At 50.5% G+C, this 24,912-nt stretch overlaps 1 protein-coding gene across 1 annotated transcript; it reads left to right on the forward strand.

Annotated features, from left to right (window-relative positions):
* The first annotated feature begins 3 nt into the window (after window positions 1-3).
* RNF166 (ring finger protein 166) lies at window positions 4-22,381 on the forward strand. Its single transcript, XM_054048660.1, has 6 exons — window positions 4-212; window positions 7,161-7,317; window positions 9,974-10,086; window positions 10,778-10,892; window positions 12,616-12,723; window positions 14,693-22,381. The coding sequence occupies exons 1-6, from the start codon at window positions 19-21 to the stop codon at window positions 14,756-14,758; spliced, it is 753 nt and encodes a 250-aa protein (XP_053904635.1). The 5' UTR covers window positions 4-18; the 3' UTR covers window positions 14,759-22,381.
* Window positions 22,382-24,912: the final 2,531 nt, after the last annotated feature.

Below are 24,912 nucleotides of genomic sequence, written 5' to 3' on the forward strand. Positions count from 1 at the left end.
CGCTCCCGCCCCTCCCTCATGGCGGCCGCGATGTTCCGGAGCCTGTTGGTCTCCGCGGCCCAGCAGCGGCCTCAGGCCCCGGGCCCGGGCGGGACCCCGCGGGAGCCGCCGCCCGCCGGCCCCGCCCCCGACACGCTGGAGGCGCAGTTCAGCTGCCCCATCTGCCTGGAGGTGTATCACCGGGCCGTGTGCATCGCGGGCTGCGGCCACACGTGAGCGGGGCCGGGCGCTGGGGAGCGAGAGAAGAAACCACCCTGGAGCCCATAACCCCCCCCCCTTCTCGGGGGCACCCATGGGACCCCCCCATCACCTCCCTCCCCCTCCCATCCCCCACCCCTTCTCGGGGGCACCCATGGGACCCCCCCATCACCTCCCTCCCCCTCCCATCCCCCACCCCTTCTCGGGGGCACCCATGGGACCCCCCCCATCACCTCCCTCCCCCTCCCATCCCCCACCCCTTCTCGGGGGCACCCATGGGACCCCCCCCATCACCTCCCTCCCCCTCCCATCCCCCACCCCTTCTCGGGGGCACCCATGGGACCCCCCCATCACCTCCCTCCCATCCCCCACCCCTTCTCGGGGGCACCCATGGGAACCCCCCCATCACCTCCCTCCCATCCCCCCACCCCTTCTCGGGGGCACCCATGGGACCCCCCCATCACCTCCCTCCCATCCCCCCACCCCTTCTCGGGGGCACCCATGGGACCCCCCCATCACCTCCTCCCTCCCATCCCCCACCCCTTCTCGGGGGCACCCATGGGACCCCCCCATCACCTCCCTCCCATCCCCCCACCCCTTCTCGGGGGCACCCATGGGACCCCCCCATCACCTACCTCCCATCCCCCCACCCCTTCTCGGGGGCACCCATGGGACCCCCACATCACCTCCCTCCCATCCCCCCCACCCCTTCTCGGGGGCACCCATGGGACCCCCATCACCTCCCCCCTCCCATCCCCCCACCCCTTCTCGGGGCACCCATGGGACCCCCCTATCACCTCCCTCCCCCTCCCATCCCCCAGCCCTTCTCGGGGGCACGCATGGGACCCCCCCATCACCTCCCTCCCCCTCCCAGCCCCCCCCAACCTGGGGCTGGAGCCCCTTCCCCCACCGACCCCTGCCCGCCCTGTGCGGAGCCAGCCCGGCTTTCAGCCTGGCCTAGGGGGAATCGGTTGATTTTTTTCCATGGGGTTGAATGTGAGTGTAAAACAAAATCCCCTGTCCTGTCCATTCCTGACTCTCCCATGGGCCAGATTTCGCCCAAGGCGCTCGTGAGCGATGGGGTGCTTGTCTTGAATGGAGCGATTGAATTTTCAGCTTTGTTTGGAGTCTGTTTGGGCGTTGCGTGATTGGCAGCTTCTTATGTTGTTGTATCAGATCATCTAACAGCTGAGTCACCCAGTTCCTTAAAACTACCTTTCTGTGCATATGTCTTATGACTAGATTCCCCAGAGCGTGAGGCAATTGTAAATGTCAGAACATGCACTACTTATTTTGATCTATTTTAACTCTGGAGCAAACACTACTTATACTGACGGTGGTGGTTTGCTTGTGTGGTATCGGCAACATGCAAAGTGCTTGGCGGAAGAGCTCTGCCCTGAAAAGCTTACAGTCTAATTGGGCAAGAGATGAAGGAGGCGGGATGGGAAGTGACAGAAGGCAGCTTGAGGGGCTGTGTGCCAGAAGCTGGGAATAGGTGACTGGGGATGGATCACTTGATATTCCCTGTTCTGTTCATTCCCTCTGAAGGCACTGTCAGAAGACAAGATACTGGGCTAGATGGGTCTTTGGTTTGACCCACTGTGGCTTTTCTTATGTTCAGTGCTAGCAAATGTCATGTTCCATGGGTTTTGTTTTGATCTAGGGCACGGGGGGAGCAGCGACATTTATAGGGCGCCTGGAAGGAAGCATTTCCTAGACCGTCCCTTGATTTTCCCTTCTCATTACAACCGGAAGTAGTTTCCATACTGGCAATGCTGAACGAAACAGCGAAACTTACTGCCTCCTTCACCATCTTGGACTTGGAGGCTAACTGTTTGGGGGACTGCAAATGACAGGGCCTGGCCTGCTGTCTTCTCTCTCCTGTGGTGTGAGTTTTCTGTATAGTGGTGGTGTGTGAAAGACTGTTAAATCAAACAGGGAACACAGGCACCCTTGACTATTTCCAAATGCTTAATTCTGAGCCGTGTTCCCCTGGGGAAGTAAACAGTTTAAAGACACCTCAGCAGGCTGATGGGGCCCAAAGCTCTTCTTGAACTTCCTTCAGAGCCTGAAAAATGTCCAGCCTCTCCAAATCACAGACTGCCGTTTGAAATTGCCCCTTCTCTGCCGGGCCAATGACCAGGCCTGCCGGCCTCGGCCTCCGGCCATTGCTCACCTTGGCTGTTGATGAGCCAGACGGGATCAGCAATCCCAAGACTCGGTTCAGAACGGGGCTTTCTCAACAGAGCAGAGCGGAGGGACTCCGCAGTGCGTGCTCCTACATCAAACCAAGCTGGCCGGTCCAATGTTAGGCCTCCCTCTGTCCCAGTGTTGTTCCTTCTATTGATTGAGCTTCAGTGTCAGCACTGTGCCAACAGAGCAGGAGACAATGCCGGCCCCAACGAGGTTGCTGTTCTGGTACCTAGCCTTGCAATGGTGACTCCCACAGGAGTCCTTTTGGTCTGGTCCTCTTTGGGTCACTGGGGTGGATTTGGCCTGCCTGCAGTAATGATTGATCATGATGTGGAGGGCAGCCATGTCTATCACTGTACCTATCCCTCCTCTAGACACTGTGGTGTAGGCACCAGCTACAGGTAGAAATCTTGCCGGGGACAATGTTGGACAGCTTTGCTGTGAAGAGGAGGGGGCTGTCATCCCAGCATTGGGGTCAGAATGGAAGGAAGAAATGCGTGGGGGCTGGGTCCCCATGAGGGAGTAGGCGGGAATGAGGCTGTGGGTGAGCAGAGCTTTGAAGACCCTGTGCTTATGCTTTGTGGGGAATAGTAGAGTCCACACGGGGGGTTGGCGACATGATGATTACTAGCAGCATCTGGAGGGAGAAGCAGGGAGACCTGCGAGCAGATTGCAGGAGTTAAGGAGAGGTGACCACCGTGCACATGAGGGCCTTAGATCTTGTCTTCACTAGGAAAACGTTGTGGGAGCCAGAACTTGAGCCCGAGAGACAGTAGTCAGTAGTGATGGCAAAGGCAGCATTGGGGAGGGATGTGGAGAAACTATGGGTTTATTTGACCAAAGTGCCTTTGAGTCAGTGACCAAACTACTTAACTTGGTACCTCACCCTGCCTGTCCAATGGGCTGGACTCTTGGCGAGCTGCCTGTGCTAACAGACTCTGAGAGGATCATGTGGTCCTTGCCTCTGTGCAATGTGCTGCATTGGAAGCTGCTGAGGAGAGGAGTCTGGGTGGAAGGCGAGTTCACTGGTGGCTCCCTGCTTTTGTTCAGGAGCAGAGTAGTGACCATGTGAACTCTGCTTCCCAGCAGGAGCTGCTTGTACATATATATCTAATACCCTCTGGTCATGCCACTGATCCAGAGAGACTGGCAGGAAGTGCAGCTTTTGGGGACACCCGCTGCCTTTACTCTGTGAGAGAGTCCATCTTTGCACCAAGCAGGGGGGGTCGTTGAGGATGTCATGCCAGTGGCAGGAAACTAGCCAAGTGGCATGAGGTGGGTGTGGGAACTGGCACGTACCAATGTGCTCTGCATTATCATGTGCTTGTGTTACCATCATGCTTGCAGGCCCCAACTGAGGCAAGGCCTTCGTGTTGTGTAACCACATAGTGAGACAGTCCCTGCCCTGAAGAGCTTAGCTAAGTAGACAAGACAGGCAAAGGGTAGGAGAATGCAAGATGGGGCTGATAGTATTTCCTAATAGGGAACTGCGACAAGAAGATGAAGCAACTTGCTTGGAGTTGCGCAGGGAGCACATGATGGAGCCACGTTTTGTTTTGACATTTTCAAAAATAAAAAATTCTGGTTGTCTAGTTCAAAATGACCTTTCGTTTTGAAATTTCAGCTAATTAAAGTAGGACTGGGTGGAGAAGAAAGGTAAAGTCGAAACAAGACATTCTGATTGATCTGAAACGCGAAAGAAATCCATGTTTTAGTGCAGAAGTTTGAGATTTTGACTTTTCGTCCCAATTTGAGATTGGGGGGGGGAGTTTCCATCTCTCAAATATTCATGGGACCAATAAAAACATTTCCCACCTAGGTCTAAACTGAAACATCCAACCCCACTCCAAGAGTTAGTCATGGGCGGCAAGGCGGTGTTGGGTGAACTCCACTCTGTGTTATTGGGGAGCAGACAATGAACCGATTGCATGTTGACCTTAAAGAATTATGGATTCATTGCAGCTTCTCTTTGTCTATTTCAGAGCTGTTGAGCATGTCTTGGATGAGCAAGGGAGGGAGGGGGTTCTTAATATAGCTGTCTGGAAACTTTCCAGGCTCAAACTACCAGGGCTTTGGAGCGGAGCACGGAGCAGCTCCGGAGCAGTGGAGCTGCAGGTTTTTGCCTGGAGCTGGAGCGGAGCCGGAGCACAGCTTCCAAGGCCTGCAAACTATAGCTTCCAGTTTATTTTCAGCAGGGATCCCAGCTCATCTTTACAGATGTCTACAGTTTTCCCTTTGCTCAAGATAAAAAGGTACGGCCAGCTAGCTGTTCCGCTCTGGCCAGATCCGTTCACAGTGGAAAGGCTGGGGTGCTACCAGGAGGGATTTGCCATTTGCCCTTTTTGTCTCTCCCACTCACCCGTAACCCAGAGGTCTGTTTCCAGTAGAAAAGTTTATTTCCCAGAATTTCCTCTCCAGCACTTGATTTGAGGTCCCTGCTTCTGCAGGCATAAGAACTTTGGGCGGGAGGGATAGCTCAGTGGTTTGAGCATTGGCCTGCTAAACCCAGAGGTTGTGAGTTCAATCCTTCGGGGCCATTTAGGGATCTGGGGCAAAAATCTGTCTGGGGATTGGTCCTGCTTTGAGCAGGGGGTGGGACTAGATGACCTCCTGATGTCCCTTCCAACCCTGGTATTCTGTGATTTGAGAGGAGGTGATCCCCAGCTTAATCTCAGTGTGTCCTGGCCTATTACTTCCCTCCCGTGAAGTCCTAAATGGCTTGTTTTTGAAAATCATTGCGTGACCATCTGCAGAGAAAGCACATTCCCTGGTGCTGCTGCCTTGCTGTGGGTCTCCGGATCACTGCTTTAATGCTTCCTGCCCTTCGTCTGGGGTTCAGAGCGGAGCACTCTTTCCCAGCTCGTATTTTGTGCCTGGGTACACATGGAGATCAATTAGATCTTATTTGTGTGATGCTGTGTAGTGCAGCATGGAGTCTGCAAAGGGCAACAGGCTCCTGTCTGCTTTCTGGCACGTACCCCCCGAACGCTCCTTCTCACTACACGTCTACAGACAGGCCTGACGTTCGAGGTGATGCACCCGTCATTCACTCTAACTGCTGTTTTCCCAACGTCCCTTTGGCCTGTCCCAGGTCAGCTGCGGTAGGTTCTCACGGTGCTGCTCAGCCCCAGAGAGTGGTCACTTCTCTCCAGCATTTGAAGTCTGGATGTTTCTAAATTGGTGTGTGGAGATTTAACCCTGCAGCTGCCGTAGCAAGGCAGTCACGTTGGTAGGTCCTCACTTGGACTTGCAAGTGTAACTCTGGGGCACAGGTGAATTCCTGGATGGACGGTTTCATGAGCAGAAGCAGACCTAACTCCGGCCTTTGTTAGCATCCAGGTACTCTGTGTTGGTTTAAAGGAGCAGTGTGGCAAGAATGTCACTTGCATGCCTCTGTTGTCTGGTTAGCTGAACACCTCTGTCTGTGTTCCTCTGGCCCCCATCACTGCAGTATGTCAGTCAGCCGTGGGCAGAAACAGCCTGGAACAAACCAACCGCACTCACTGTGTCAATGCAGGAGATGTTTTCCTTAATGAAGGACCAGACGGTAAAAGGGTGTCCCCTTCCCCAAGGGCCAAGTCCATTGACTGTCTCACTCCTAATTCCTGCAGGCTTGGGAACCAAGGATCCAGAGGGGCTGACTTTGTCCCCGACAGCATCACTAGCTCTCAGCACCAGCCTGTGCACGTGATCTGAAACCTCGTTCATTCTAGCATAAGATACCCTTCTGTGAGAGGCCACGGGGCGGGGTAAATGCAAAGCCAGACCTTTTTGCACAGCCTGAACTTCTTAACCACATCAGGTCAGCCCCTGCAGATGCTACATTGGCTGCAGCCTGACACATGCTCGCTGGCTCCTGGGGAGGAAACCTGCCTTCCTGTGGGGGAAACAACCTGAGCATGTTTGGTCTGTTGCGTTCATGCATGCAACGGACACGTTCAGCTCTGTGTAAGTCCCTCGCTTAGAAGCCCTGCCCCCAAGCTATCTGTTCTGGACAAATCCAGTTCCTTCCCTTCGGACCTTTGGCCACTGCAGCCTGGCTGGGTGCACTGGTAGCTCTGTCTCTGGAGGTACTCGTAGAAGTCTCTGCATGTATAGAGTATCCGGTTTCAGATGGTAGGGAGAAGCTGCTGGAGAAGGCAAATTGGCCAGTAGGTTCAGTAGCCCTGTGACTAGTTTGGGGAATTCAGGAAAGCGTCTAGACTATGCATGAGGGAGGTAGCAAACTACAACAGGAGAGTAGTGGCCAGGAGGAACAAGTAGGTGAAAGTCTCAAGTCTCTGCTCCAGCTGGCCTATGAGCCCCCCACATGACCCCATAAAGTGGAGTGGGGTGGCTGGATGAGGCCTGCAACTCAGATGCACAGTGTGTTGCTTTTGAAACAGGAGCCAGGAGTTGCTGATAGCTGCGTATTAGTAGCGCATTGATGTGCACTGAGGTAGTTCAGCCTATTGGACCTATGTGCTGATCTACTTGGAGGAACCGTTTCCATGCCCCAAGGTCTCGTAGATGTTACTAGATCCTTGGTGGCTACCAAAAAGCTCCTGCCCGGCTTCCTAAAGTCTGAGGAGAAACCAGTTCTGTTGATTTGTGTGAGATTAATTCCTGCACCCCCAAGGAGGCAGTGGGCAGGGCTTCCTATGAGTAGGTGTGTCAGAGGGCATGTGCGGGGGAACCAAAATGCCACGGGGTCCTTTCCTCTCCTCCCCTGGGCTGTGATAAATAATGGTTCTCCTCTGAGCAACTTAATGGTTTTGTTTCTCCTCCAGATTTTGCGGGGAATGTTTGCAACCATGTCTCCAAGTGCCATCTCCTCTTTGCCCGCTCTGCCGCATGCCCTTTGACCCCAAAAAGGTGGAGAAGGCCTCCAATGTGGAGAAGCAGTTGTCCTCCTACAAGGCTCCCTGCAGAGGGTGCAGTAAGAAGGTAATCCATCTGAGCGGGTCCAGTCATGACTAACCCATACCTGGTATTGTGGGGGCAGGACAGGTATGGGTGACACCTCGGGTGGCCCATTGTGCTAGTCAAGGTTTTGTCCATGCCCAGATGAGTGTTGGTTTATGTCTGAGCGCAGTATCTGTTTCAGGAGTTATTTCCTCCATCCCCAAAGATTGTGGATGGGAGGCAAGTGGGATGCTCCACTACGAGGCATGTGGCTTGGAACCTCGGGGCAGCACAATAAACGGGGGTGCCCCACCGCGATAAGAAAACCTGACTTTTGCTCCCGTCGGGAGGCGATCAAATAGCAGGAAGGGCGGCCTTGTACTCCAAACCAGAATGGGAGTCAGGAGAGCTGCGTTCTGGTCCTAGCTCTGTTACAGAGTCACAATGTCCCCTTGAGTCAGTCACTTACCCTCGCTCTGCCTCGGTTTCCCATCTAGACGATGGGGATAATGCTTCCTACATCAGAGGTGCTGAGGCTTAAATCGGGAATGTTTATGAAATATTAGCGATGCTCTCTTGCAGGCCAAGTCAGTATTTTATTAAGTGGATGCATCTTTTAAAAAGGGAACCCGGGCCCTTATTTTCTCCCTCAGTTGCTTAACCCTTTCTAGAAGACACCTGTCGTCAGGTTTCTACTAAAATTCATCCTTTCCCTGTAACGATCATCTCCCCCACTCCTGTATTTGGAATCAGCACAGCTCCATGCCTAGATCTTGTTAGGGAGTTTACTGCTGGCTGAGCAGTGGTGCAGACCTGACGTGGGAGCGTTAATTCCTCAGCACCGGTGCATATCCTAGTGGTAAGGTTGCGCTGCTGTAGTTAAGGTTGTGTCAAGACTTCTGTTTAAAGGTCGAACTTCCTAAAATGAACATGCTCAGTTGGATTCCTTTGAAATGTGCTGTTCCTCGGGAGAGTGCAGGGTGTGGCTAATGACCCCAATGTTTCCTTTTTGTCCATTAATGGTGTTCGATCGGTGGTTCTCCAACTTTTGTACTGGTGACCCCTTTCACATAGCAAGCCTCTGAGTGCCACCCCCGATAAATTAAAATATATATATTTTTAATATATTGAACACCACTATAAATGCTGGAGGCAAAGCGGGGTTTGGGGTGGAGCTGACAGCTTGTGATCCCCTGAGGGATCCCGACCCCCAGTTTGAGAACCCCTGTGTTCGATGGAATCCTGTGGGTGAGAGTGAATGGGTTGTAGAAGTAGGTGAAGAGCTTGTACATTTCCGTAACACTGGGTTGGCAGAGTAATGGGGCTGGTGTGTATTGGGCCACTGCTGGAAGACGGCAGAGTTAAGATTGTTTGGGCTCCTTAACTGTGGATTTCCTGCTTTTCTAAATTTGAGTTTTGCTCAGCTCCGTGTTCTGCAAGGGTACATACTCCCAAGCAACCTTCACTCTGTGTTCCCGTAGTGTTTTGCCACTGAATTTAACACAGATGTTTAGACTCCAGAGAACACTCCTCACAAAGCAGATCAAATTCTGGAACCCAAACTACTTGCTACCATGCTTGGTAAAGCTCCAGCTAGTGGTTCCACCCGGGGGATCTCCTCGTTGGCTGGCTGAGTTTCACACGCAGAGCTGTTCAACTTGAGACCTTAGGTACATGGCCCTGGTGAAAGCCTGCGTTGTTGGTGCTTATGAACCCAGAGGGCCCCTGCAGGAAGGGCTGTGAGATATCTGAGCTATACTGGCTTTGCTGCCTGCTGTGAGATGGTGCTGTGCTCAGATGAAACATCTCTTTGTCCTAACACCCTTTGGCAGTAGACTAGTGCCATTATTAAAACAGCGGAGCCTTCCAGAGAGGCTTGGGACAAACCCCAAGTGGTGCAGCTGGTGTTTCATCTCTAGTTTATGAGCAGCCTTACAGAGTGGGATGTTCTTCTCTTTAGAGCTGGTGAAAGAAGCTGGATTGACAGCCCGAGAGAACACAGCAGAGAGTAGGTCTAACTAGGGCATTGTCCTGCCATCATGCCTCAGCCCTGCCGTGAAGGGGCCACCTGGGTGCCTCTGAGACTGGCAGTAAAGTTGTTCAGTTGTGGTGGCTTTGTGATGTGGACAGCTGTCACCTCGGGGACTGAGACCCTTTCCCTTTGCTGCTCCAACGCCTCACTTGCTGTCAAGTGAATAACTCCAGAACTCCCTGTGTACCTTTGAGCCTGGCATTTCTGTTCCTTGTTGAGAACTTGACTGTAAGGTTTGGGTTGCCTTGAAGGGCAAGAGCTCTGCCATGATTTGCTTTGGTCTTATGGAAAGGAAATGGGCTTTCTTAGCAGTCTCTGGGATCAGCTAGACTAGCCCACCCCATTCCCCCAAAATCCTGCATCTCCTCACTGGAGCTGGTTGGCTGATTGTTTTAGTTGGCTATAACGAGACACGCTTTGGCCCAGCAATTCCACATTGGTGCAGACTGATGTGCAATAATCCTAGTGGTCTCCTGTATTCGGGCGCCTGTCAGAAAGCGTTTGGGGAGGCTGCTCTCTCGAATGTACGGGTTTGCTTGAGAGTGGGGCATCTGCCTTGTTTTCTTCTTTCTGGAGAAATGCATCCCTTGCTCCTTGGAGTTCTCAAAGATTGTCCTGGCTGTCCAATGATCTATTTCTTTTTTCTCCCTCTATTTGTCTTTCTAGGTGACCCTAGCGAAGATGAGATCCCACGTTTCATCCTGCGCTAAGGTTCAAGAGCAGATGGCCAACTGCCCAAAGTTCGTTCCAGTGGTCCCAACTTCCCAGCCCATTCCCAGGTATTAAAATACCAAATTCAACCACTTCACAGGGGAATTCTCCCATCTCGTTTTCTGTAACAAACTGCTATTTAAACAGTGCACAAGATGAACCAGAAATTGTCAGGTCAAATCTGGCCTTGAATTGTAGAGGGATTTCGAAATAGGCTTTTCCAAAACCTGACCCAACACAAATGTCTACATGATTTAAAAAAAAAATCCAATGGAAAAGCTTTTTCTTAAACAAATCAGACTCCCCTGCACCATTTGCAGCTCTAACATTGTGCAGCATTGCTCTCCTGCCTGAGAACCTGGGGGAATAGACTAGAAACTGCCTGAAAACAAAAGGGAAACTGACTAATCTGTTATTTTGCCAGCTGGGAGAGATGCAGAAAGTAAACTGTGTGGCTGGTAAAATAGATAAGGTAGACTTCAAAAACTCTTTGAACTTGATTCTGCTCTCACTGACTGGGATGCAAATATAGAGTAATTCCACTGAAGCCACTGGAGATGCATCAGCATGTGATCAAAATCTTTTCCTTCAGTCTAAGGTGGTGTTTGGTGCTCGTAGTGAGGGAGTGACTCATGGTGTATCAGATACTTTGGAGTCCGCTGGGGTTGGCTTGTCTCTGTGAAGCTCGTTCAGTTTTCACCTGTCCTCTTCCCTGTGGGTCTCTGTTGTGTTGAATTCTTGACTGCCGTTTCTTTTTAGCAATATTCCAAACCGTTCCACTTTTGTCTGCCCTTACTGTGGAGCCCGGAACCTGGACCAGCAAGAGCTGGTCAAGCACTGCATGGAGAACCACCGCAATGATCCCAACAAAGTGGTGAGCTTTCCTCGGGCAGACTGGCGAGCGTTTGGCACCGCGGCCCTGATTTCCGTGTCCGGCTCTGTGCTCGTGAACTTCTGGCTAGGCAGAGAATGGGAGCGGGGTAACCTCCAGTGAATTGGCAGTCTCTGCGTGTTTTAATCAATCCCCTGTTCAAAGTCAACAGGCGCACACATCTGCTTCTGGGCATAAAGTACTATCTGCATTTCTAGCTCATTTAATCTTTGTTAAATCTCTTTGACAGGCAGACACGGAGCTGGATCTATTAGCTTTGCTCGAGGTGCATTGCAGAGCAAGAACTGGGTTAAGCCTAGATTTCAGTGCTGTCTCCCTAACTCTAATGGTTTTGCTTTGCCATTCACTTTCCACTACAATAGGCTGTGACTTTTAAGGGCTTCTTGTGCTTCTGAGACGGGAGCTTCTTCTGTGTCCCTAAATGCAGCGTGCCTTTAAGCTCACAGAGGGATCACAGCTTTTTGGCAGGGAACCCTCTGCACTTGAGTGATCATATTTCCTGTGTCCCATTCTGGTCCTGAGCCTATTGTGCTCAACACTCATCAGTGCTAAAAGGGACCATCTCCAGATTGCAAACACCTCTTTAGTCCACTAGAGCATCCCCGAGGGTTCTCAGCACTCTGTCACTTTCACGCACCATTCCCACAGTTGCATGTGCCTGTTAGGGGGCTTATTCCTTCACCGTCTCACTTCCCTGGTCCTTCTCGCATGAACAGAGAGCAACAATACCCAAAGTCCGAAGGTGCAAACAATTCGATGTTTATTGGGGTGAACTTCCAGCAAGCATGATTCCAGTTTCCTTCCTTAGTGTCCCCCTTTCCAGCTCTGACACCACAGAGCCTTGCCTGTGTCCCTGTTCCCATTCCCCCCCTTAGCAAAACATGGTCCCAGTTCCCCCCCGTCCAGTCCCTGTTCCCGTTCCCCCCCCTTACTTCCTGATTGACTGCAGACCGTATAGTAAAACTTGAGTTCTGTTTAGCTATACCTTAACCAATCATTTTACTGAAATTTTACTAACCAATCCTAACATACTGTAACACAGTTATTTAACCAATTATATCCCACCTCCTTAATTGGTTTACACCCAACAAAATTAATTATACAGCAGACAGAAACAATCACAGAACCAGACAGAGATTATACAGACAAACAATAGGAAAGTGGAGACTACAGTGATAGCACAATACAGAAATGAGGATTTCACATCCCAGTTATTGATAAGTGAGTTCTTGCCAGACAGGATGCTATCAAACTAAGTTTCCTTTTACATCTTCTAGGCTCTTCCCTTTCCCTGGAGGTGATGGGAATATCAGGACAGGATTGGATTCCTAACAGCCCAATAGCACCTTATTTCCATGTGACTAGTTTGGAATGGGAGGATGTGACTGTTCACTTCCCAGTTTATGGCTGGCCTCTGCTGCTTAGCCGAAAGCCTTAGCCTAAAAACCAGGCCTCAGACTCTCACAGTAAAAGAAGGCCCTTACACAGACAGTGATTTTGATTCTTCTTTTATACTCTGTAACTAGCTCTCCAGCTTGGGGAGATGTACAGCCTCTCTCGAAGAGGGTGTTTGCAGAAATTGCCTCTGACTGATAGAAATTAAAAAGGAAATCTAGTGTTTGGGCTGTGGGTGGCAGGCAGGGTTCCAAGAACTACACCACATTGCTGGTCTTGTGACTTCCCTTTCCTCCCCTGTACGTTCTAGGTGTGCCCAGTCTGTTCAGCGATGCCCTGGGGAGACCCCAGCTACAAGAGCGCCAACTTCCTGCAGCATCTCCTACACAGGCACAAGTTCTCCTATGACACCTTTGTGGTGGGTACTGCCACAAATCAAAGTTCAAGTCGCTTAGGGCCCTGGCTGTTCCCACTGACCACGTTCCAGCCCTTAATCAGCTGGCGTTGGCTTCACATGTGGCTGGCCCATATGAGAACGCCACTTTTGTGTGCAATTTTTGCACAGTTTTCATGCTGAGCTATCAGTTACTGGCATCTTTTAGTGGGGGAACGGAAGGGGAAAGGTTTTCTTCTGTATCGCAGGTGTCTGTCCCAACCAGCTAAGTGGCCTTGAAATAACTTCTGCCTTTTAGAGAGAATCACATCTATACTGAGACAAAACAGCATGTTGGAATGGTGAAGCAAGACTCTGCAATAGGCTGTGTGCTTGTAGGAAGTTCCCCTAGCAGGACACATGTGCACAGGAGGGTTGGGGGAGGGGTCCTGTGTGAAGGCTGAGCTTTGTTCTTGTGGCCTGCACTTGTGGGAGTCAGCTGTATGTTGCTTTATTATTATATTATTGCCGTAGTGCCTTGAGGCCCTAGGGAGGGATCTGGGGCCCCAGAGCTAGGACCTGGAGATGCACGCAATGAAACAGGTTCCTGCCCCTAGGAGCTTCATCTGAGCGATGAACTTCGCCAGGTTGTGAACAGTGAGGCCAGGCAGTGGAGTTGGGAAAGGAAGAGTATGTAAGTTTTTTATCCGCTCATGTGTCCCTTTTAAACACACTGGAAAACGAGCGAGAAAAGTGTCACTGAAAACCTGCTAGGACTACGAAGTCCCAACCAAATGTGCTGTCAAGTTCATACCAGCCTCTACGTGCAGGCTGAATCTCACCTGAGCTTGATGCATTTTTAACGAACAAGATTTTTGAGAGAGGTAAAGCCACTAATGCAGGAGTTGGGTTGCATTTAGCAGGCCCCACGCTGCCTTTTGGCGCACAGCACGCGCTCCCTTCACAGTCTGCCCTGGGGACTTGAGAGAAGTGAGCTGGTGGTAATTCTGTGTGAGTAGTCACTGTTCCAGCCAGCCTCAGGAAAATCTCCATTCGTGAGAAGCTGGCCAGGCTGGACTGGCATCTCACCAGAAGCAATGCTCCAAGATGCAAAAACCTGTGTTGTATAAACAGCTGTGGGGCATGTGCCCAAAAGGAGCGTTGGATAACATTGGGCTGGCTGAGTCCAGCCCCTCGCTCAGACGTGCTCTCGCACGGCGGCATTGGGAGCTGAGCTCCAGAGACCATTCAGAAATACGGAACGTCCACAGTGTGCCATGTCCTTCCCTGGTGCGGTGTGCAAATGAGAACTCTGGCCGGTCTCCCTCATGGTTAATCTTTGTGTAGGTGTGGGGGTGGTACTCGCCCCTCAAAGGCTGTTGCCAGTGCAGTTCTGCTCCAGGGACCTTGTAGATAAACTCCAGTTTGTGTCTGCCATTATCGTTTGGCAGATTAGATTCCAGAGTGACTGTTAACCTCAGAGGACAGATACTAAGCTTTGAAATATTTGCACGTCTCATCTTTCAAAGGATCCTCATGGTCATGTAGCTTGTGCCCAAATGTGGGTATTGGGGGAAAAAAAATTGTGGTGTTGATAGAAACCTTTTTTGACTTTGTAAATGAAACCTTTTCAATTGGCTGCATCTTCCTGCTGTGTGTAGGCAAACCAGAGAGTGAAACTGAGGCTAGAACTGATCAGTTTAACTTGACTGTCCTTTTAACACGCAAGAAATAAGCTTAGAAAGGTAAATTAATGTCCTGTTCTTCCCAGCCTGGCCTGTCTGAGGTGGCGGTAATTGCACAGGTGAGGTTTCTTGTAATCATGTGGCTGTTTTGACAGTGTCCAGGTCTGAAAGGAAGGTCAATGTGAAGATTCTTTCCGCTCGGCATTCTGGCCCTTTCTTGGGAATGTCACAGGAGGTACGAGCACCCGGGCAGACAGCTCATTCATGCAGGGAGAGACGCACTTACTCCTCGTCAGCCCCTCTGACCTGTTCACTCTTCTTATTCCCAGGACTATAATATCGATGAAGAAGCAGCGTTGCAGGCTGCGTTGGCGCTCTCCCTCTCGGAGAACTGAAGGCAACTGATGAGCAGCGGCGTGGATCCTTTGCACAGGTCGCCTTTCCGCTAGGAGAGGTGTGACACTTCTTAATCCCTCTGCATTCCCTAGAGATTAGGCAGCCCATCTCTGGTTAAATCGCACCTTGTTTAATAAGGTGGAATCTTTCGTTGCACAATGAAATGGTGAGCGAGCATGATCTGGTGAGAGTGACACCTGCTGGATGGGAAGAGGCAAAGGCGACCTCACCAAATGTTTGTTTTTTCCAATTGGGCATTTCATATCCATATACGGAGTATATATCTTTATCTATTTATTATTAGATGCTTTTTGGCACCGTTGCTCCTTTTATTTGTTGCAGTTAATGGGTACGTAAAACAACGATGCATTTTATGTAAAATGCCCCAGTTTTCAATTCTTATCCAGGGGTTGGTTTGTTTTAAAGCGTTGAGCGTTTTTTAGCCTCGTAAGAGTATTTATTGGGATGTCGGCCCTCCGCCCTCCCAAGGGCATGAGCGGTCTGTTGCTCAGCTCTATTGCCGCTGCTCACGGAAGGCCAGAGGCAACGAAGCGCATTGGGCTAAATCTGGGAGCGAATCTGCTGCGCTCAGATACCGGGATGGCAAGTCTATTAAGAAGAGCTAGGTAGAAACGGGAAGGAATCCTGAACTGTCCTGCCACTGGTATTCTTTCACCTTGCTCATTTTGTACTGGCTTTTGTGATACTAGAGTTCTTGCATTTTTTCTACATTAATCGGTGTGAGACCTTTTCACGTTTTATAGAGCAAAAAAAAAAGCAGTTACTCTTCATATTGCAATATTTGTGTTTGACTAGGAACAATAGTATTTTTATGGAACCTTATTAAGAAAAAAATTATATTTTTTAAACACATGCTGTGGATTCAAGAACTGGGGGGGTGGGGTGGGGAACTGCTGGAACCTGGAATTGAGAGGGGGCTCTTTTCCATTCGCGCCTGAGCAACAGAAAGGTTGCATTGTTCCGTATTTATTTTGGGGGGTCAGTTACTTTTTTTTTTCAAATAAAGATGCTGATGTGCAGCCATGCTGGATCAGACATGTGACCCAAGCATGGGAGGGGGTTACTCAGAGTTACTCACCAGGCATTAACAGGGGTGTTGGTCAATGGATCAAGTCCACTTCTGAAAGAAAATAAAACCTGTGAATAAGCTACAAGCTGTGTGTCTCTCCAAGATGCAAAGCCCTGTGAGTTGTACAGCAGAGGGGGTGTTCTCTGGGGCAACAGCCCCATTCGCATTACCAAGGAGCGGGCCAGTGAGCGTCTCGACTCCAGGCTGTTCGTTCGCTTCTGACGGCATGGACGGGCGGTTTGGCTGGGATTGTGAGGGGGCTGGTCTGGTCCTAGCTTGGCAGAGCTCAGTTCAGCAGTGGTCTGGTGTTTAGAAGTACATGCAGTACAGCATGACAAGCAGGCTGCCTTCCACTATTAGTACTAACTTTAGGTCTCTTAAAGCTTTTGATTGATCCATGAATGCTAATGTGTGTGAATATGGCGCCGATAGTGTGCAAATCCAGCCTCGGGCTGTGGCATGTAAACTGTAGTTAGGGACTCCGATTCTAGTCACCTGTGGAGAAGGAAACCAATGCACCTCAGCAGCCGTCCAGAGGTTGGTTGGGTCTCTGTGATCCCGGGGCAAAGATTCGGGAGCTCACCGGGAGTGACACCAGTAGGATAATTTATAATAAACGTCACGCCCCAGATTTTTTCTTCTGTGACAACTGTAATTTTACAGCCTTAAATCTTATAAGGACATGACTGCAAAACTCTCCATTGGTGTGGAGTTACACCCAGCATCTGGTGCTGGCCCCGTCTGAGACAGGGCCCTTTGACTGAGAGCGTGGCAGGTCCTGAAATCAGATCGATCTGTTTGTAACCAACCATTACATACTGGGGGTGGCTGAAACTTTGGCCTAGCGGCATGCATTCTTCCTGGGGCCAGGAGGCTGTCTGGGCATGCTCAGTTCCATGCTCTTGCTGTAGTGTAGAATCAGACCAGCTTAGTCTTTCTGCGCTGTGAAGATCACTTCCTCGTTTGCTCCTCGGACGCTGCAGGCGCCTCTCTGGGGATAGGGCAGATCTGCCCAAAGGTTTGGGCTGAGCCTGTTCTTAAGGGAGTTGAAATTCATTTTGGAATAGTATGGCTAGCAAAGAATGCTGGGAAACAGAATGACTGGAGCAGGGTGCGCTCTCCATGGCAGGGAGACGTGTGTATTCAGTTAACTTGTCCAGCCAGCGTGGTTAGGAAGGAAGTATTGGGAGTTTTGACAGTGCATTTCCCTGTCTAGTTTCTGCCCAGGTCTGTGACTTAAATGTCATTGGTGCCATTGCATTGACTGTCGTTCAGTGGGTCTGTGTAATACTGGTTTAAACCACGTCCTTGTACTGACTTGAGCCCTGATGTTCCCTACCTTAGATGCCAAGCCTCAGATTTATGCTGCACACAGCCCCTTTCTTCCCAGCCAAGGAGAACTGGCCGCTTGTCAGTGGGCCAGTTCCCATCCTAACTGACCTCTGGGATCCCCATTGCTGGATCCTCCCTTCTGTAGGGACTGGACATCCCACTCCACAGCACAAAACAAACAAAACAAAGTTCCTGGCTGGTATCCACCAGCCCCTCTGTTGCTGAGCTCTGGGGAAGAGCCCTGTGGGAGGCAGGGCAAAATCCATCTAGGACCATTTCATTTCCCGTCTGCTAAGAGACATCCTGTAGCCTCCCTATCTATAAAGCCAAAACGGGTAAATCACGTACAGTCCTGCTGAGCAAGCTGGAACCCAGCACCCGCCTTTTCTAGGGAGCTGGGAGCTTCTCTCCTCCAGTGCCCTGGGAGGGGCAGTCCTGCTTAGGAACACAACTCAGCAATAGATACCTTGTCCACTCACAACCTGGTGTGAAATGTGAAGGGGCAGGATTCATCAGGTGCTGCGATTCGCTCATCCCATGGGTGTTTGGGTGACGCTGCACTTTCATATTCAGGGTGTTTCAAGCCAGAAGAGGCCACTAGAACCTCTAGTCTGACCTATGTAACGCAGGCCATTAAACTTGTCCAAGCATGAGGTGTTGGGTGGCTGGTGGCCATGTGTTGACCTCTTGGAAGGGGACCTTTCCTCCATCTATCTCGCTGTTCTTGCTTTAGCCGTTTTGCTTTCTGGCTCTGTGCCTGGTTCCTGTCCCTTCCCATCACAGTTCAAATCGGTCTCATCACTGGATTGCGTTTTTATTCTCTATTTGCTCTTTTATCCTGTGACCTTTGTTATTTGCCACCTGACCTATCTCGAGTCCTTCCATCTGCAGCAGTGCAGGAGCTATCCTATAACCCCACCCAAGGGAAGGAGCATTGCAGCTTGCTGCCCTTCCAGCTCTTGGTCTCCCAATATGGACACATTCTGCTACTAAAGTCCCTGGCTTATGGTGGTCTAATCTCTAGCACACTGGCTGAAGGCCATCCCTTGTGGAGGGATCGCCTCGTTTTCTTAGGTGGGATCTCCATCTCCAAACCCTTATTTATCACCCTTCGCCCTTTGCTCTAGCACGCACGGTTAAACCTTTCTCCAGAAGAGCTGAGTGGCTCTGCTTGCCGCTGGTTTTGCTCACTGACTCCTTTTTCCTTCCTTGCAAAGCAGCTGCCACCTCCCAGCATGCTAGAACGCCACCTACTTTGCACCTCACTTTGATAGTCTGGGACCAATTGGCAGGCACCTAGCACTGGTGCATTCCCTCTTAGGGATGGGGTGTGTGTTGGGTGAAAGTACGACTTCGCACTGATGCCTGGGGACTCTCAGGGGGTGCATAGCAGCTAGCTAATCTCCTGGCGTTTGGGAGCTGGCTTGTGCAGACCTTCCTTTCAGCATTGCTCTGGCTGCGTGATACTCACCATCTGGCACCGCACCGTCGCTGCGAGCAGGTCCCTGGCCATGCCAAATGGTCCTGGGGGTGATATTTTAAACATCTCAGTAGCTGCTTCACTCCAAGCTTGAAGCTTAGTTTGTAAGTGGGTTACCCATCAACGTAACTGAATGCAATTGCCTACTGCAAACCCAGGGACTGATGGAAACTGCCCCCAAATCACTGCCTTTGAATGTAAGATGAGATCGGACAGGGAAACTCCACAGTACGGCGCTGTTAACCTTGCTTGTTTTGCTTCGCTTAGTTGGGATGGGTTGGAGAAGGAGGTTTTGTCTGTCTAGCCTTAAAACCCAGCCATCTGCCAGCAGGCTGTTTTGTCCTGGGTTTGAGTCTGTACTGCTGTGGGTGGACCGTAAAGAGGGCAGCGGAAATGTTCCTTCTCCAATGAGACGTCACAGACGTCGGATCTCATCTGTTCCCATCTCTCTTCCAGCAGCGTTAAGCTGCAGAGCTTACATTCCTTTCAAGTATGTAAACTTTAATAAACCTACCTAACTTTTCTACTCTTTTACTGTACTATAGCGAATGGGGTCCAGTTTGCCACTGGCTTTCAAGGCATGGGGAGTGGGGAGGGTGTCTCTGAGTCTTGTCTTAATGTCAATTGTGTCGAACAGAAAATGAGTTTTGGCAGGAGGAATATTTTACTTATGGCTTGAGGGTAGATGTGCTTGATCTCTGCTCAAAGTGGTGGCACAGCACTGTGAATCGCAAACCTCGCGCTGGGAACAGGAATGGCAATGAGTTAGCCAGTGTGATGAGGAAGAATCAGAACCCAGAAACCTTGTTAACTTTCTCTAGCCCTGTCTCACCCCAACCTGCCCACTGACACATTGCCTTAACTTCTGTTCCTAGCATGGAGTTTGTTCCTGTCTTTGTATTGTTTGCTGTCTTGTTATAACAAGCAGAATCCTCTAGGGGGAGCAACAATTACACACTTGCTAGGGGAAGCCTGTCTAGTGTACATCTTAAGTGCTGCATTTTGTCATTACACTTGAGATGCCGTTGGAAAAAGCCGAAGCCATGCGCCTCTTACAATGAAATGTGTAAATGTCTCTGGAATGTGTGCGGTCATGCAAGAAATATTCATGTGCTAATGTAGAAGTCTTGTTTGCCATAGGTTCAATTGCACTTTTGAGGCAGCAGGGATTAGTGGTTAGAGCAGGGACCTGCATGCCAAGACGCTCGAATCTGTCTCTACTACTCCACTCACTAGCTGGGTGACCTGGGGCAAGTCGCTTCATCTTTGTGCCTCAGTTTCCCTACCTGAGCAATACCCACTTGAGGGATTATTTGGGGGGGATGCCCACCTCTGTAAAGTGCTAGGGGATCCTCGTATGAAAGGTGCTATAGAAATGGGAAATGTCACCTTTCAAAATCAGCTGTGTGTCAGCAAGCACAGTTCATTTTTCAGCTGTATAATCGTTCAGATCTCTTTACCTAAGCAATGTGGTGATGTTTGTAAATCATTCACTCTGTGCTCAAAATAGCTGTTCGTTTCCAGCTGGCTAATCTGGACTTGCTAAACGAGGGAACTGTGCTGGAGCAAGGCCGTCTTTCAATGCATGCTGGTGTGCAGTATACTATGTCGATATTTCCAGGTAAAATACACAGCGATGCTATTGAGTACATGAATGTCAGTGGCATGTGGCTCTCAGACATGCAGCACACCGCACTGCAGCCGGCAATAGAAAAGGGTTTTTTCATATGGGATAGCTTCATGGATGACTTTGGGTTTATGAGGCACCTTTCATACTACAGGTGTCCTAAAGCTCTTCCCACTGAAGTGAGTGAAACATTGGCAGGTGCTGCAGCTGGTCTGCCCTCAGCAGTTGCCCAAATGTTGAGGGAGAATGCTGGCCAGGGTTTTGGAGTTGTGGAAAAACTCTTCAAAGCAGATGGGCCCTTGATGGGATGTCTCAGCCAAAGGTTGCTAACTGGGCACATCAAGTCACCGTGTGTTGTTCGGCTGAAATAGCAGCTGCCGCTTGGGAAAATCTCCAGGGTAGGTGACTGAGGAACTCCCTGTGCAAGCACAGCGTGTCTCAGCTAGGACTCGGTGGATCAGTACAACGCTCAGGAGCCCAGCCCTTAAAAGGCCTGTGTTTAAGTTCACTCATTCCCATTCTGGGTCCATCTTAACCTTTAAACACTGATCCGTACCGAGTCTGTTTGTTGTGAGTGTCTTCGCTTCTCACCCAAAATCCAGGCAGGGGAGGGAGTGGGTTGGCGTTCTTCAACCACGCTGAGACCTAGGAGGTGAGGTGGCTGCCTTCTAGTCCAGAAGCCATCCTCTCCCAGGATTGCTTAGTGTCCGACTGGTGCTTGAGAGAACTTTCAGCAGTGCCATTGACTTTTGATGGGACTCAGGCTCTCTTGAAAACTTTGTTCCATGTTCCTAGTTTGAAGAGTGCAATTTCGGGGCTTAACCAAGGTACTTCCTTGCACCCTGGTATCCAAGTTTTAGGCTCACACTCTAGTAATACAAGGTTTTTTCCGCCTCAGTCTAAATAGTAACAGAAAATATTGCAAAGCATGTTTGCTTCTGAGTGGCGAGCTGTCCCTCCCCCACCCCCTCACCCCAAGGAACCTGCAGTCATCCCTACAACACATGAGCAAAGGGCAAACGCTTAGCAGAGACCAGCTGCTCGGAGGAGTTTCCTGAGTTGGGAGTTAGCCATGTGGGGCCGCCTGGGAGACATGAACAAAACCATATCCTCAGTGAGCCAGGGGGCCTTTCTTCCTAGCCGGTCGCTGCTCTTTAACCCTGGGGACCGCTAACTGGATTTCCTGAAGATGATGGGACCTCCTTGCAATATATGCTCTCTCCAGGAAAAAAGGAGTTGATATACAACCTGGGAAGGGTCTGGGTTTCCTGTTTATGCCAGTGCAGTATCCGGATCACTGCCCCTGGCCTGTACTGTTGGGTCCCATGTATAAAGAGCTCGTGCTGCTTTGTGGGCAAGTCTGTGCCACTTCTTAGCTCCTTCCAAAGGGGACTTTGCCCGGAAGAGGGGTAGGGGGTGGCATCCTGAGCAGGTTGCTGGCAAAGACCCCTTTGTTGTATAAATAATGAATGGCAGCATTTATTGGCCCAAGCTTTGCCCTGGAGAAGGGGAAGGTGCAACAGATGCTAGAGAGGCAGCATGGCTGTGTGGATAGACTTCTGGGGCTGGGAGTTGAGGCCTGAGTTCCATCCCTGGCTCTGCCACAGCCATCCTGTATGATCTTCAACAAGCCACTGCTCAGTGCCTCAGTTTCCCCAGCTCTATAGCGGGGGCAATGATACCTGCTTTTGTAAAGCACTTTAAGGCCTATGGATGAAAAGCCCCACATATGTGCTAAGTGGATATTTACTATGCTCCCTTTGCATCAGTTATGTGTAATAACATAAATGAAAGGGGTTTACACTCAGAAATCCACGTGTCGCAGCAAATCACAAGATTTCTTCCCCTTGAACTCCTGATTCTGCTGGAGGTGTGGGACTGTCGGGCCCACGGTTCTGGGTGTAGGCAGAGGAGTCCCCCATGTTGAGTGTTCTCTGTCGGGTTTGGCATTGGTGACGGTCATGCTGTTCAATGTGGTGTTGTGACTATTTTGCATATGAATAGAACTTTTAACGAGACATACTGTTTTTGAAGAAAAATCAATGATGTATTTGTAGCAAACCATTTTTTCTCAATAAATGCAGTTTCATCCATTGGTGTCGGGCTGAAATCTTTTGGGAGCTTGGGACAAACTGGGGTAACAGTGTCAGCTCTAGGGAACAGAACCCCCCCACTTAGTAGACCTTTAGTGGGTCTGTTTCCCCTCCCACACTCCTCATCCACGGGGGAGTAGAGAGCTGAATGAATTTTAGTGGCATATGAACTTGTCTTTTTTTTTTTTATGGCCATTCCAGATGCTTTGAGCCTGCCCGTTGCATTGGACAAGCGTGGCTGATCCCCTCCAAGACACAGCTACAGGTGTCTAACCTGTCTCTGCTCTGAAGCACCATGAGCCTGGAGCAGAAGCAGGTATACCGAGGCAAAGCCCACCGAGATAGGGCAACAAGTGCTGAATGGAATCAGCTGTCTTTGTTTGGAAAGGGAGACGCTGGGCTGATCTTTATGACCTCGTCCACTGACTCATTAACTACTGCTGAGCACTGTGGTGCCTGTCAAGTATCTGGCAGACAAGGTTTCATCATCCTCAATCTTGTATTTCCAGTGCCCTCTGCTAGATAGGCCCCTGTATCAAGTCTCCAACAATGCACAGGCTACTGCTTATCTGGCTGACGCAGAGCAGTTAAAACCTTATCTCTGTCTCACCTCTGTCAACAGTGGAGTTAAGTGTGGATTTAAAACAAAAACCCAAAGAAGGGTGATCGTAACTACTGTCTTTCTTCAGAGCCTGCCTTTTGCTCCTCAAGTGGCCTGATTTGGCTGCACTGTTCGTAACTGTTTTGCATGGCTAGGTGAATTCCCCCGTCCCTCATGCTTGCACAAGAATTGCTGAGCTGTAGGAAAAGTCCAGTGACAAAATTCTGTACAGGGAATGCAGTTCCAGCGAGCTCGGACAGCTTCTCCTGCAACACATTGAGGGCAAAAAGTGCCCCCTACTCCTAGCAACCTGAAATCTTGCACAAAGCGACGCACTTTCTGAGCCGACTGCTCCCATCTGCTCTCAGCAATCCATTGCTGATAGCAAAGGGGATGCTTTTTTACAGGTTAATGACACGGCTTCGCTCTCGAGAGCAGGAGCCTAATGCACGGCATAGGTTTATGGAGCTCTGTAACCCTCTGCCAAAGCTCTAGGACGTCTATTACTCTGTTCTCCGTGCTGTTGTGAATGGATAGTGTAACCAAGGGTGTGGCCGTGCCTTGGAAGATTGGGACAGGATGGGAAGCTCCTGACTTTGGGAATCCTGGGTATCTCCAAGGCCCTAGAAATTGGGATGGGGATTTTTTCCCCTCCCATAGCCGTGCCTGGGTTGAACATTCCATAGTGCTCTACCTGTGTGCTGACTTCTCCACAGTCCTGCCTGCTGGGGGGCCCAGGTTGGAGCGTGGGTTGGGTAACTGCTCTCCTGCTGCATTAACTGGGCTAGCAGCTAACGACTCTGGCTGCTGAAGTGCCATGGGCCGGCACTGGATTTGAATGTCAGACTGAATAGCAGCCTTTGATTATTTCCACAGGACCAGAGGTGGGCTGCTGCCTACAGGCTATCAAAAGACTGTACCCCATAGGCAGGGCTGCATGTCTGTATTCCCTGCTGTACTTGGCACAGCTCGCTGGCTAGTCTGGAGCTCCCTGCATGGATGCTTTGGGAGCTGCCCACGGTTCCAGGACCCCTCCTCTAGCCGCCTGTGTGACTGACATACCCCCAAGGGCCATTGGGGAGAATATGGTTCTCTTGGTCCCTTCCTTGCATTATGGGACAAGTTCCAAATACCAGGAGATTTCTGTGACCCACTCTGGCTACAGTCCAATCTCACCTCCCCATCGTGTGTGCATGATCGTGTCTGCTTTTGACTTCAAAGGGTTACATGATTTCATGGCTCATTTATGCCTTTTAGAGGCTAGAGGGAGACTATTTTTAGAGTGCGTTTATATTGAAATACAAGTCTAATAAATCATACAAAATACCCCAACTATTCTGCACCCACAGACCCTCGCCTTTGCCGGGTGGTGGTCACTAAATGACACTAGGCCCCCTAGAATTGCTGGAGATCTTGCCACAGAGGGACAAGTCAACAAGGAAGCTGGGCCTAGTGGGTAATCTGAACCCGGCACCCGTCCCCCTCTCCTTGCAGCTGCACTAAGGAATAGTCGCTGTCCGTGAATCCGGTTCAGAAGCTAAGAGCACCTCGCAATGCCCGTCTACCAGAGCAAAGTGGTTTGTGGCCTGAATTGCATATAGCAGTGGCCCAGTGGCCTCTCGACTGGATCTCCGGCCATGCCCAAAGGAGGGTGCTCAGCAGGCTCGTGTGGAATAATTCTCACTCTCGGGCCCAAAATCTGCTGCGGGACTGAGGACAGGAGCGGCGCTTGCGCTGACCCGCAAAGGGTCATCTGAGATGAAGCCATGAAGGTGGTGCCAAGCTAGAAAGGTGAGTTTGCTGAAGCATTGTATTGTTCTTCAAGGTGAGCTCGCCGGGCAGCTCCCTCAGAGAAGGCCAAAGTGCAGGATTTGATATTGGCCATTATTGATAGATGTTACAGCAATACAAAAATCAAAGAGCCTAGTCA

The sequence above is a fragment of the Malaclemys terrapin genome, chromosome 14 (genome assembly GCF_027887155.1).
Source record: "Malaclemys terrapin pileata isolate rMalTer1 chromosome 14, rMalTer1.hap1, whole genome shotgun sequence".
Lineage (NCBI taxonomy): Eukaryota > Metazoa > Chordata > Testudines > Emydidae > Malaclemys > Malaclemys terrapin.

Coding starts and splice junctions, on each gene's coding strand:
- RNF166 (XM_054048660.1), top strand. CDS start 19: ATGGCGGCCGCGATGTTCCGGAGCCTGTTGGTCTCCGCGGCCCAGCAG. Junction 7,318..9,973: donor GCAGAGGGTGCAGTAAGAAG/GTAATCCATCTG, acceptor TTGTCTTTCTAG/GTGACCCTAGCGAAGATGAG. Junction 10,893..12,615: donor GCAATGATCCCAACAAAGTG/GTGAGCTTTCCT, acceptor TGTACGTTCTAG/GTGTGCCCAGTCTGTTCAGC.